At 47.7% G+C, this 13641-nt stretch overlaps 1 protein-coding gene across 12 annotated transcripts in view; it reads right to left on the reverse strand.

Moving 5' to 3' along the window:
• Positions 1 to 13641, reverse strand: part of MSI1 (musashi RNA binding protein 1) — a 287638-nt gene that overhangs the window by 26700 nt on the left and 247297 nt on the right. For 5 of the 12 annotated variants that reach the window (XM_069619754.1, XM_069619753.1, XM_069619751.1 and 2 more), the window contains 5 exons: positions 7450 to 7530; positions 6631 to 6687; positions 5456 to 5542; positions 2728 to 2829; positions 2395 to 2549 (listed from right to left, as the gene is read on the reverse strand). In XM_069619754.1, the coding sequence (XP_069475855.1) occupies positions 2395 to 2549; positions 2728 to 2829; positions 5456 to 5542; positions 6631 to 6687; positions 7450 to 7530 (482 nt within the window). The remainder of the gene's footprint in view (positions 1 to 2394; positions 2550 to 2727; positions 2830 to 5455; positions 5543 to 6630; positions 6688 to 7449; positions 7531 to 13641) is intronic. The other 7 variants (XM_069619758.1, XM_069619756.1, XM_069619761.1 and 4 more) reach the window with 5 other exon arrangements.

Genomic DNA, 13641 nt, shown 5'->3' on the forward strand with positions numbered 1-13641 from the left:
AATCCTGGCTGAATTGGAGGCTGGAATCACTAGTAAGAGGGCAGTGCTTGATCTTAGCATGAAGGATGGGTGGTAAGGTTTTAGTCTTCTCTTATAGGTATGCTGGGCCAGTCTCGTGCACTGCTCGGTGGGAAATGCATAAGATTTGGAATGTGGCCCTTCGTCCCACAGGGAGCCAGTGAAGGGTGCAGAGAGCGGGGGAGATGTGATCCTCGTGTCCCAGAGCAAGAAGGAGTCTGGCGGCAGCGTTTTGGGTGAACGATTTAACTTGCTCGTGTCACTTCTTTATACTGGCCCTATGTCTCAAATTGTGGTGCGGTGTCACCGATCGCAGGCCATACTGATGGGGCGGGGGACAAGACAGGGTTTCCCCATGTCCCTGCGTCTGTTTGCCCTGGCGATGGAGCCCTGGCGGCGATTCTGCGGGAACAACACACACAGTGGGGCTTATTTCTTGGGGCATATCTGCTGATTATCTCCTTATATGTCGATGATGTGGTGCCATTTCTCGGCGACCTGGCTCATAACTTACCACCAGTAATGTGACAGGTGGTGCAGTTAGGGGATGTCTCTGGGCTACGGGGCAATAAGAGCAAATCAGAGTTTTTTCTGCTCACCAGCGGGACAACGTGGTGGTGGTCACTTTTGGTAACAACTTCGAGTTAGCCTGGGAGGGTGATAGTACTCGTTACTTGGGTGTCGCGGGACACATCCACTCTTGTTTCCGGGTCAACTATGGCAAGGCCATAAGATCACTGCAGGACCATGAGGTGAAATGGCATGCCTTTCCACTCATTCTGATGGGTCGTTTGTATTGGTTTTTAAATATTCATTTACTCCTTTTGTCTGTTTTTTTCCTCTGTCTGTGAGGGATTCTTTCTATTTGATTTGGGCCGGGAAACAAGCCTGGGTGGCTTATACAACTCTGACAATACCTTATGGTGAGAGGGGCCGGGCGATGCGGATTTAGAGCGGTATTATTGTGTGCGTTCTGATACACCGCGCGTTTCATGCGATCCCATGTCCAGATGCAGAGGGCAATGGCAGCTCCCTATCTCCTACGTTCTGTAATTCTGAGTGCCTTGAGAGCGGGGCCGGTTTCCATCCATTAATATAAACTGCACGATTTGGGGCAAGGTGGCTGACAGGATGGGCATTGTCGTTCCTTACCTGCAGTTGCTCCCCATCAGAAATGTTTGGCTGCCACGGCAGGAAGGCCTATTTGCAATGGGTGGACAAAATCGGGATACAATCTTTTGGGGATTATTTTGTGGATGACATATTTATATCACTGCAGCAGATGAAGGACAGGTGTGGGTCCACATTCTCTGGATTTGTTTATCTATTGCCGCGTGCTGAACGCATTCTCCTTGTTCCCGACATGGCCGTCATTGCAAGGGGAGGGCCCCTTGGTCTCACGGCTGTATCAGAGCGTTATGTCCAGGTTGATTCGTCCTGGTGGCGCTGGCAGGAGGCCTTGGGTAGCGCAAACATTGATGATGTTTGGGGTATGTGCTGTCTCAAATGCAAAAGTTCTCAGTGAATTCTAGGTTTAAGCAGGTTAATTTGAACTTTGCGCACCAGGTTTTCTCGCACCCCGGCTCGTCTCCGTAAACACTTTCCCAGCACCCTCAACACGTTTACTAGATGTGGCTTTAGGCCAGTCGACGTCATACACCTGGCCTGGGACTGTCCGCCTATATCTCGCTATTGGGGGGGAGGTGTTGTCTAAGACATCGCAGATTGTGGGGGAACAGATTGATTCGGATCCTGCGGTGGTCCTGCTGGGGTGTACACAGCGCCCATCTAGGGCGGGTCGGAGGCTGGCACGCATGAGGGTCGCTATGTCATGGTGGAAGGGTCCCCCGCCCAAAATGCAAAATTAGCAGGAAGATGTGGCATACTGCCACGACATGGAAACCATGTATCTACGCACTATGCCTTTTGCATGCCGATTACCGGAGATGTGGGCGCCATTTGTACAACATTTGCTTCGAGATTGATATTGTTATATTGATATTGGATGCTATCTCTCTAGTTGTATTGTATGTATGATGGTGAATTATGCATTCTCTCACTGTGGGTTGCTGTTTGTTCTTGACTCTATTATTTAGATGTTTGTCTTTGAACAGCAATAAACTGTAAATAAAAATTGTTTTTACAAAAAAGGAATCCCACTAAAGATATGGCAATTCATTAAAAGAATATGCCTAATCACATCCGTGCTCAATCCTACTTACCAATCCCCCCTATTAACACCATCACATAAATACTACTCAGCCCGTCTCCTTTATCAATGGATCTCAACCTACAAAATCCTGTCCAACAATCTCTCCAATTGCATTGACTTATTTAATCGCATCCCTAAAGCAGAAATAACTATCAAACACTCACCCCTAGACTGTGGGCAAACCCTGCATTTGGGGCAGGGCTAGCGGCACTGATGTAACTGCTTATGGCCGATTCTTGGCTGGCTGCTCCATAAAGTTCTGCCATTGAGCCAGGGCTGCTCGTTCCTAGAAATCCTCCAGCACGAGTCGGACCGGTGCCTGGACAAAAAAAAATAAAGCACATTCTTGATGCTTAGTCCCAAGCAGGCATAGATTACAATACAGGGGTTAAATAACAAAATTCTAATAAAGATGTTAAGTCGGACTTTCTCCCGACCATCCACCTCCACCAAGACCCACAAAGAAAAACAGGAAAGAGGCCCTGCAACAAACTCACGCTGCCACTGCTGCTCGGTCTGTCCTGCAAGGAACGAGCCATTACCTCGGACAACGGCTGCCGCTGCAGCGGCCATTGGTCCATAGGCCGTTAGCGGAATTGCTGAAACAAAAAAAGATACCCATGATTGAGTCATCAACAAGACATCATGGATCAAACAGACAAGTTGGAACTTTAGGACCTCAGATTTGCTATCAAGACCAGGTCGGAAAAGTAATATTTATGGACCGGGTTGCAAATAATGTTCTACTGTGTCAAATATGGGCACGTAGACCGTAATTGGGATACAGTGTTTGGCTTGTGGAGAAGAGAATAAAAGTGATGGCTCATAAACACATAAGGAGGGATTCTTTGTTTCGCGAACAATTTAGGGTAGATCTATCCTAGTGACGCAAGTGTATCGCCTGCAGGCATTTTACAGACATTTCCGTCGGAACAATGTCAAGCGGCATCCGAGTATCCCACTAACCTCCCACTCCTTGTCAACGCAGCTCTTAGACCACTGTGAAGCTCCTAAAGAGGAGAGCGCCCTCTGCATTACATCTGACCTAGGCTAAGATATGCGTGAAGCACCCACGCCTTTCCGTGCTCGCGTCATGTTCTTGGCAGCAGGGAGACGAGCCCCAGCAGCCAACGAGGGTCGGGTGGATTGCGATTGCAACAGTGAACTGAGCCACACTATTGAGGGAAGGACGATTGCAGGATTAGCACCGACACTGGGCTTAGAATCCTTAAAAGGGTTGAATGGAGCATCAGCAGCTACAATCGGCGTATCAATCCTTTAATAATGTAAAAGGCCATTCCAGAACGAAATCAGTAGGAGGGGCAAACACAACATGGGTCAATTTCACAATTCCCTGCATTGAGCAGATGGAAGCAAGTGAGAATATGCAACGGGTACAGAAAAATGCCTGTCTACAGGTACACGCTGCCTGTAGACAGGCACATGAGCCAGGAGCACACGAGGCTAAACCTCAATGGTGCTGGACAATCAACCGGCACTCATCTCAGGCAGGGCAGGGCGGGATGGGCTTTCCCTCCCTCTACAGGAGTCCGGCACCTGGTCAGCTCATCTCAGGCAGGGCAGGGTGGGGCGGGATGGGCTTTCCCTCCCTCTACAGGAGTCCGGCACCTGGTCAGCTCATCTCAGGCAGGGCAGGGCGGGGCGGGATGGGCTTTCCCTCCCTCTACAGGAGTCCGGCACCTGGTCAGCTCATCTCAGGCAGGGCGGGGCGGGATGGGCTTTCCCTCCCTCTACAGGAGTCCGGCACCTGGTCAGCTCATCTCAGGCAGGGCAGGGCAGGGCGGGATGGGCTTTCCCTCCCTCTACTGGAGTCCGGCACCTGGTCAGCTCATCTCAGGCAGGGCAGGGCGGGATGGGCTTTCCCTCCCTCTACAGGAGGTTTGGCAAAGTAATCATTTAAAATTTAAATGTTGCCAGAAATCTGGGACCATCACATTCTGAGGAGAGTAGCAACTCATTTCAGTTCTAATCTTACGGTTAATTGCTTTTCTTGGAAGGCTTGAAAGTCAATTAATCCCCAATGCTTTGACAGTGATTTTTCATTAACTGCATGCTGGCTTTAGGCTTCAAATTCCTTTGACTCCCAAGCCTACAAAATCAAACGTTTGGTGAACAGGAGAGGCATTGAAACATGACTCCAGGTTTGCCATCTTTCGAATCATTGTAATGTGCGAGTCTCCGCCTGGAGCCTCCTGTGGTCTTCTATTTGAGACTAACTAACTCTCCAGTCCCCTGGCACAGGACTGTGGATGCTGGCGTGGGCGCATTATCCTTTCTGTTGCACCCAATGAATGGTGGCCAACGTATGTTGCAAGCATTTAAACGGTGTCAGGGCCTTCTCTAGAATAGCCATGTGGCAGAGAGTGATGAGTAAGACACAGCCACACGATAACACAAGGCAGCAGGTAGAGCCATGTCTGCAAGGATTAACAAGTCACTCACAATGTTTGTATTAACATTATGAATGACACTTTTTCTTTATGTCTTTATCAATGGGCCTGTACAATTATTTGGGGAATTTATGTTCAGTTAAAAAAAAAAAGAAATCGGGATTGCATTTAGGGTTTTATTTTTGAATGTGATTTTTCCATTTGATTGTCAATGGCACTCCTTAGTCACTTCTACCAGCACGGCAACTCAAGCTCCAGGAGGCTGTTTCTGCAAACATACCAGCTAGGATAACAATGCACTCTGTAAATATTTTAAGAATAAACAGTAAGAAATGACCCAAAGGGATGCACAAATCACTAGCATCTCACCCTTAACAAAAGGAGAAACTGGCCTAGCATTATATACCACTGGGGTAGGTGGTTGCTGCCCTTGCAAGTAAAAGATTAACTGCTTCAGCAGTACTTGCTCTTGCAGCGGGCATTGTTCACATTAGCGGCTATCAATACATTTTTATAGATCACATTTTATCGATCAAATCTAAAAACAATTCTATTACTGATTCGGTTTGGCCGCCTCACACAGGTTACATGGTTACAGCGGTCTTGACAGACCCAAAGGGCAGGGTGCTGGTGCCTTGTTAGAAAACTAAGCCCAATTACAACGGCGGACCAGAAGGCAGACCGCGTCCATGGCAACCTAGCACAAACAGTGATGCAATGACAAATGACCAAGAGAGTGATGTGCAGCCAGATAATGCAAGGTAAGTGAACCCCAAATACTTGGAATGCAGGTTGGGAGATGACAGATACTCACGGACTACACCATGGCAGAAAACGGAACGAGGGGTCGCTTCATTAATTACCATAGAACACAGTGCACTGTCTGGGCATCTGGCTTGCACTGTAGGAGGGGACATGGGATAAGTGCACAGTGTTACTAAGTTTAGTGAAGTCAGAAAGGTGGGCACCACAACAACATTCAGAAGATGAGATGAAAAGAGATAATGTAGAGGATTCTGGTGTAGGGCGCCAGATGCCGGGAGGTAGCCCAGGAACATATGCAATTGCTCTCTTGGGTTTAGAGAGGAAGCGTGTCGACGCATGTATAACTTGAACCCGGGGCAGAGGACAAAATGGTCAGGATGCCAACCGGAAGTGTGATTGGGGATAAAAGAAGCTGCCTGGCGGAAATGCCAGATAGCCTTGGTAACCCAAATCTGGGTCTTCACCAGTGCGGATTTTTATGACTCTTGTTGCCCACGGCAACAGTGGATGCATTACCCTCTCCCAGACTAAGAGGTGGTGTTTAGCTAGTGGTTCCGATTTGAAATACTGACGAGATTCCATCAATGGCAGCAAGATTAAACAAACTGTCCTTGTAAGCTCATTAGAAAGCTGGTGGATTTGTGAATGTTTATTAACGACAACTGAGCTATCCTCCCTAGTCTCGGGAGGATAGTTCAGGGGCAATGCGCTCGCCTTGGAAGCAAGACGACACGGAGCACCACAGGTTCGATCCCCGGGTCTGCGCTTCGAAACCTCTGGGTATTAAGCACGTTATAAATAACCTATCAATCATAATGGTCATAAGAAAATGAACCTGAGCAGTGAGCTGAATGCACCCCCATCAGATAGGGGGAAGCAAATTGTCGCCACAGTAAGGTAAGACAGCAGGTATAAAATGACGATTGGCTGTAGACACCAACTGAACACATGAAACACGTGTGACTACATGAAACATGGCTGTAGCCAGCCCTTGGTATGCATGGTAACGGTGAGTGAAGGCGTGCACAAGGACACACATGACGTAATCGACAGACAGAGAAACACTTCATGCACTCAAGTTTAACATCCCTCCCTGCTTGGACCTAGCGGCAGACATATACAGAGGGTGCCAGAGTAGCAGGGAGGTCCTACTTCTCATTAGAACCCCCACCCTGCCCGCCTCTCCTTCCTGCGTGCAAGTGTTAGGAAATCAGCCAGACTGACCTGTGAGCTCGGGGAGGATGGGCCCGCTGCTGAGGGGGGCCCGCTCTACGCGGAATTCTAAAATAAAATGTAAAACAACTTAGGAACTTTTAGCAAACACCCTGAGGGGAGTCTGCGGCAGGGAACTGCAGCAGCAACAAGGACGCCGTGCACCTCCACTCCCATATAAGCAACAGGAACCCCAGCATCCCCTCCCCCACTTCAGCAGCATTGCACATCACCGATACCCCGCCCCCCGTCACACAGGTGCAATGATGGGCCTCATTACGAGTTTGGAGATAACTGAAAAAACAGGCGGTAACAGTATCATCACTTGTTTTTCCAGTCAGTTAGAATATGAGCGTATAAACTCAAACTGTGCCTGGCGGTATGACGTCTCACAAAAATGGCAGTTATGTGCTGGCAGTAATACCTCCATTGCTGAATGAAGTCCAATGAGACATCAGAATGGGGAATAACGGAAACACAACATTAGGGGGACCTGCCACTGTAGCCGCAGGCGGTAATGATAATTCCCATTGGGAGGTATTAGCACCACTCGTAATAAGGCCCAAAGTCTTGCCCGAGTCTTACATGTTATCTGGCCTGGGGTTACATGTAAAACCTCCTTTCTCTGCAAAGACGTAAGTAAACGCCCCCCCCCCCAAATACAGCCAGAGCAGACCACCCACACAATCCATCATCACCCCACCCCATCATGCGTGCTACACACCCAGGACCACAAATTCCCATATCAAGCCAGATGAAACGGTACACGTTAAAAGCTTTGAGCTTGGAATAAGGATAAGGATGGTAAAGTGCATTTTAAAATAATGTTACCTGGAAACTGGTAGGTGTACCCCGGGGCTAGGCCGGCATAGCTGCGGCTGGCATAGGTAGCAGCCTGGAATCCTGGATAACCTGCCGGAAGGGGGAAAAGGAGGTCAGACATTGTGTGCTTGCATTTGTAGTGCTGCTAGACAACCAGCTTTCATGTACTGAGAAATGGGGTTCTTTGTAAATCACAATTCTATCGAAGGCAATAATGAAAACATATGATGTGGCCTTTATAACGCGCTTATACACAAGGGTTTCTAGGCGCGACATAAACAAATAGTTGACTGTGCGCATGGAAGTCTTCATGAATCACTGCACAGGGGCAGGCGCAGTGTGCGGTACATTGCGAAGTCTGTTCTCTTTTGTCGTTTCAGTTCCACTAGTTGACTGTGCAACTGGTGTCCTTCGATTTGTAGTGAATGCAAAAGTGGGGGAAACCTGATAATGCGCAGATCTGGCTCTTCTGAGCTATTCAAACATAGATTCCTTTATCTCGGGATCTAACTGAAACTCAGTGCTCATCCTTGTGCAACACTGACCAGGTCTCTAAACGTGAGCTTCCTTATATGCAGGCGAACGCAGCCCTTCAACCTCCTCAGGATGATAAAGCCAGTACCATCAGATTGGGTACAGACAGCTATTATTAAAGTGCCTAGACCTGGGAGTCATCTGGCAATAGGCACTACAGGAAAACCTGATATTATCATGACGTACAAGCGAACATTTTACATTACACAAATTCATGCAGGAAAAAGAAGAGATTGTGCAATTTTTTAAAAAATGCACTGTGCATGAATGTATGTTTGTCGGGTTGACCTATTAATACTTATCACAATATTAACAGATCAAGAGTGTGTTATTTATCTGTAACAAATGTTTTGCACGCTGAGGTCTGGTCATATGCTCTGCATAACCCTGTATCTGGGAGAAGGTTCCATAATTCCATTTGGTCTTTTGTAAAAGATTCTACAGTTCAGGAAAAAAACTCAAGGCCCTCCTCTCCAAGGAATGGCTCCCCCCGAAAACCTAGGACCAGACACCCTCCACTCCCCACCCTACCCAAGACTGGGTGATCTGATCCCCACTGTTTCCTCCCCTGGTTGCTTCTAGATCCCTTGCTGGCAAGTGGCTAGCCCTCCACTACCCTCTTTGCTCCTCACTCCCTTGTTTCTCTGCTTCGCTCATGTTCTCCCCCCTATGATTGTAAAGTGCTCTGTAGCTTCCTGAAGTTAGGTCTGCGCTCAATAAATACCATAATAACACAATATTGAGTGTTGAGCATAGGCCCACCCACCTCTACTGGGAATCCTTATGAAGTTCGGAAGCCCTACGTTTGTTTCAACATCTGAACATTACTCACATCTTTCAATGTACACGAGTGCGGAACACTATTGTTCCAAATCCAAAAGCAGTGGTTGAAGTGCGCGGGAACGGTGTTCCACTGCTTTCATTTTTTCCTATTAACAGTTCCACTACTTTTTGCAACCATTTTCACATTCCAGAGCTGTTCTTTGTGAAGTTAAAGCACACTCTTCCACTTTACTACCCAATGGCAGTTACAGCTAAACTGAAATCTATTTCACCTCAATGGGCTGTCAATCAGCATGGATGCAAACCTTGAAAAATGTGTTGCACAGTGCTCCCTTCCGCCTACTATGTCCACCGCAGGGGTCACAGTTCCACTCATTATTCTGGTATACTTCCAACACTGTACAAAAGCACTCACTCCTTGTATGGGCAAAAGGTTACACCTTTTAAGAAAGCATTTACAAATTGTTTTTGCTGGTGCAATACACATTGCTGCTAGGCATGAGCCTCTAATTCACTCACAATTAGGACTTCCACAGGCTTCGAAAGTGCTCAACGTCCAGAACTCTAGCTCATGCGTCTATCCTAGGAGAGCCTGTTTAGCTTGACACCAACATCAACTTTTGACTCCACAAGTCAGCTGGTGCCACACAATTGAGAAATGTACTTGTGTGTGTTTGGGAATGCGTACAAGGAACATTAGAACACAACTAGAAGGCATTTAAAGCATAGGAAGTCTTATATATAAGATACATTACTCACCGTAATCCTATTTCTGATGCTCGTATCTGCTTAGATTCACATGCTGTGCATAGGCTGACATCTAGTGGAAGCTGCAGAGTATAACAGTCTGTTTTTCAAAACTCGAAAAGGGGCGTCGCACTAGGGCGTGCCAGTAATACTATACCTAGTGTGACGTCCACTGTACTCATGATCCCTCACGCGTGTAGGACCCTCAGATTGTATTTTTTCTGACATGAGGTAGCATGAGGAGTAGCGTGAGTACAGAGTATCCAAGCAGATAGATAAGACTACAAGCATCCATGCACCTTCTCTCAGAGGGGAGGAAGGGCGGGCACATGTGAATCTAAGCAGAAACAAGCATCAGAAATACGATTATGGTGAGTAATGTATCCCTTCTGAGGCTTGTGGAATCTGCTTAGAACACATGCTGTGCATAGATTAGCGAGCAGTGTTAGGAGGTGGGATGTGAGAAGGGTCATGAGCAAACAGATGTCTTAGAACCGCTTGTCCCACTTGAGTATCTGTCTTGGAATGAGTGTCAATGCAGTAGTGCTGAGTAAAGGTGTGAATAGAGCTCCATGTAGCTGCTTTGCAAATCGTGTCAAGGGGTACATTTGCAATGAAAGCCAGAGTGGCCCCACTACCTCTAGTAGAGTGGGCCCTTGGCGTAAAAGGCAGTGTTTTATCTGAAAGGGAGTAGCACAGTTCGATACATTTGACAATCCATTTGGAGATGGCACCCTTAGAGACGCAATCTCCTTCTCTGCCTAGAGCTACGGAGATGAACAGTTCATCTGTCTTTCTTAGCGGTCTGGTCTTGTCCACGTAGTAGAGGACCGCTCTCCTCACATCTAGTGTGTGGAGCTTCACCTCAGCAGAGCGTTTGGGTTCTTGGAAGAAGGCCGGTAGCTCAATGGACTGGTTAACATGGAATTTTGAAATGAATTTAGGTGAAAACCTAGGGTGTGTGCATAAAACCAGTTTATCCTTATGAACCGTAAAGAAAGGATCCTGCACTGACAGAGCCTGAATTTCACTGACCCTTCTTATGGATCTAATGGCTACTAAGAAGGCAGTTTTACAAGTCAGGTGTTTGAGACTAGCTTTACGCATGGGTTCGAATGGAGGTCCCATGAGTTTAGCAAGCACCACATTAAGGTCCCAACCAGGTGGTGGGTTAGAAATTGGAGGGTGGAGTCTCTTTACCCCTTCCATAAAGGCTTTGACCACTGGTACTTTCCACCATGACACTTTGTTATGGGAGGTGGTGTAGGCTGATAACGCCGCCAGGTGAACCATGAGTGAATTAAATACTAACCCTGCATCTAGTAGGTGGAGCATATAGGTGACAATATTGGAAGGAGTGCAATCAATTGGGTCGATTTGTTTATTCTGGAACCAAATAACAAATCTTTTCCATTATTATTATTAATTATTATTATTTATCAAAGTAACAGTGTCTTGTGTTAGGTTTTCTAGACTCTCTCAAGATGTCCATGCATCTCGGGTAAATTGAGATGGCCGAACTCTATGACTTCAGGAGCCATGTTGCCAAGTTCATCGAGTTGGGTTGCGGATGCACTGTTTGCCCTTTGTGCTGTGAGAATAGATTGTACCAGCACGGGAGTTTGATGGGTTCGCACACCGCCAGTTTGCGTAGGTGTGGAAACCATGGTAGTCTCGCCCACATAGGAGCAACTAGGATGAGCGTCATCGATTCCCTGTGCATCTTGTTGACCACCTTTCTCATCAGAGGGGTTGGTGGAAAAGCATAGGCAAACATCCCTGACCAATTCATCCATAGAGCGTTCCCCTTGGAGCCTGGTTGGAGGAATCTGGATGCAAAGTCTGGGCATGGTCTGTTTTCGCTTGTGGCGAACAGGTCTATAGTGGGGAGACCCCAATGAGAGAAGAGATCTCCTACGACTTCTTCGTGTAGTCGCCATTCGTGTTCTTCAGGGAGGGGATATCGGCTCAAAGCGTCCGCTAGTGAATTGCGATCCCCCGGAACATGTTGGGATGACAGGTAAATGTTCCGTCTGAGTGCCCATATCCAAATTTTCTGGGCAAGTTTGGACAGATTTCGTGAACGAGTGCCCCCTTGTTTGTTTATGTAAAACATCGCCGTCGTGCTGTCTGTTAGGATCTGCACTGACAGGTTGGATAGGTGGGGTTCGAATGCCCGAAGCGCTCTGAAGACTGCCAGAAGTTCTAGCAGGTTGATGTGATTCTGAGTCACTGTTGAGATCAGAGACCCTGAGCTGTGTGGTGAAGGAGGTGAGCTCCCCACCCTGACAGGGATGCGTCTGTTGTGATGACGGCTTGTATTTCTGGATCGTAAAAGGGTTTCCCAATTGTAAGATTTTCTCTTGTCCACCAGCGAAGACTCTGTACTAGTGTTGGCGAAAACGACCACTAGATCATCCCACTGACCACTTGCCTGAGACCACTGTTTCGCCAACCATTCCTGCATGGGTCGCATACGCAGGCGCGCGTGGGGAACCAGGTAAAGGCATGATGCCATCATGCCTAGCAAACACATCGCTTTGCGCACCCTTATCTGGTGACCGGACTGATATTGAAAAATTTGCACTAACAGATTCCGAATTCTTTCCTCTGACGGAAAGGCCAACCCCTCTTGGGTGTCTAGGACAGCTCCTAGGAACTGTTTTGAGGTGCTTGGCACTAGGCTTGATTTTTTTCTCGTTGATTGAGAAGCCCAATTGGAAGGGGAGGTCGATTGTTCTTTGAATGTTGTCTCTGCAAATTATGGGGGTTTCCCCTGTGATGAGCCAGTCGTCCAGATAAGGGTAGACCGGGATTGCCTACCTGCCTAGGTGAGCCGCTACCACCACCAGTACCTTAGTGAATACCCTTGGAGTCAAGGCTATTCCGAAGGGCAGCACCTTGAACTGGTAGTGCTGGTTGTCTATCTTGAAACGCAAGAATCTCCTGTGCGCTGGGAACATGGAAATATGAAAGTAGGCATCTTTCATATCCAATGTTGCCATGTAGTCTCCTCTTTTTAGTAGGGGGATTACTTCCTGTAGTGTAGTCATGCAGAATTTCTGTGGCTTGACATACTTGTTTGCAGGGCGCAAGTCTAATACTGGGCGCACCGTTAGATCTATTTTTGGCACAAGGAAGTAAGTTGAATAAATACTCTTGTTTACCTGGTTGCCCGGGACGAGTTCTATTGAGTCCTTTGCAAGAAGAATGACGATCTCCTCGAGGATGATTCTTTGGTGCTCCAAGGAGTGTATCTTCTGTCTTGGAGGATGGTTGCAGGGGCGTTCCAGTAGCTCTATACAGTATCCCGCGGACACTGTGGACAGCACCCATCTGTCCGAAGTGATCTCTTCCCATGCGTGGGTGAAGATGGAAATACGCCCCCCTACTGGGGATACATGAGAAGGGACCCGGAGCGGAACGTCACTGTTGTTTATTGGGAGGCGTTGTGCCTCTACCTGGGCTGCCTCTCCCCCTACCGTGGCCCCTCTTTTGACCTCTGGAGAAAACTTGGGTAGTCTATTGGTTGCCGGCCCACAAGGTTCCTTGGGTCTGATAATAATTGGACCCTCTCTGGGAGTTTTGGCCGCGAAAGCGACGAAAATTGCTATTTCCCGCTTGCCCTGGGGGCTTATTTGTTAGTTGGCCGAGGGACGTTAAGGTGTCATATTCGTCCTTAGCCGTCTTCAGTGCTTCCTCCACTGCTTTCCCAAACAGGACATTAGGTTCTACCAGCATGTCTATGAGGGTGACTTGGGTCTCAGGTTTAAACCCCGACTACCTTAGCCAAGCGTGTCGCTTAATCACTGTGCCCTCTGCTATCAGCCTCCATGCATTGTCTGCTGCATGGAAGTTTGCTTTGAGAATGCACCCAGACACTGATCTTCCGTCTGATGCAATCTAGGCCAACTGACTCTTTAGAGGTTCGGGTGCAGAGTCAATGAGGATAGCTACCTGTTCCCATTGGTGGCAGTTGTAGCTAGCTAATAGAGTAGTGGTGTTAGCAATGCGAGCTTGGTATGCAGACGTGGATGCTACTTTCCTCCCCAGAGCATATATTCTCTTGCTCTCTTTGTATGGGGGTGCTTTTGAAGAAGCCAAAGGTGTTCCTGCCATCTTTCTGGTGGTAGTAAC

The sequence above is a fragment of the Ambystoma mexicanum genome, chromosome 10 (genome assembly GCF_040938575.1).
Source record: "Ambystoma mexicanum isolate Mex_15411 chromosome 10, UKY_AmexF1_1, whole genome shotgun sequence".
NCBI lineage: Eukaryota > Metazoa > Chordata > Amphibia > Caudata > Ambystomatidae > Ambystoma > Ambystoma mexicanum.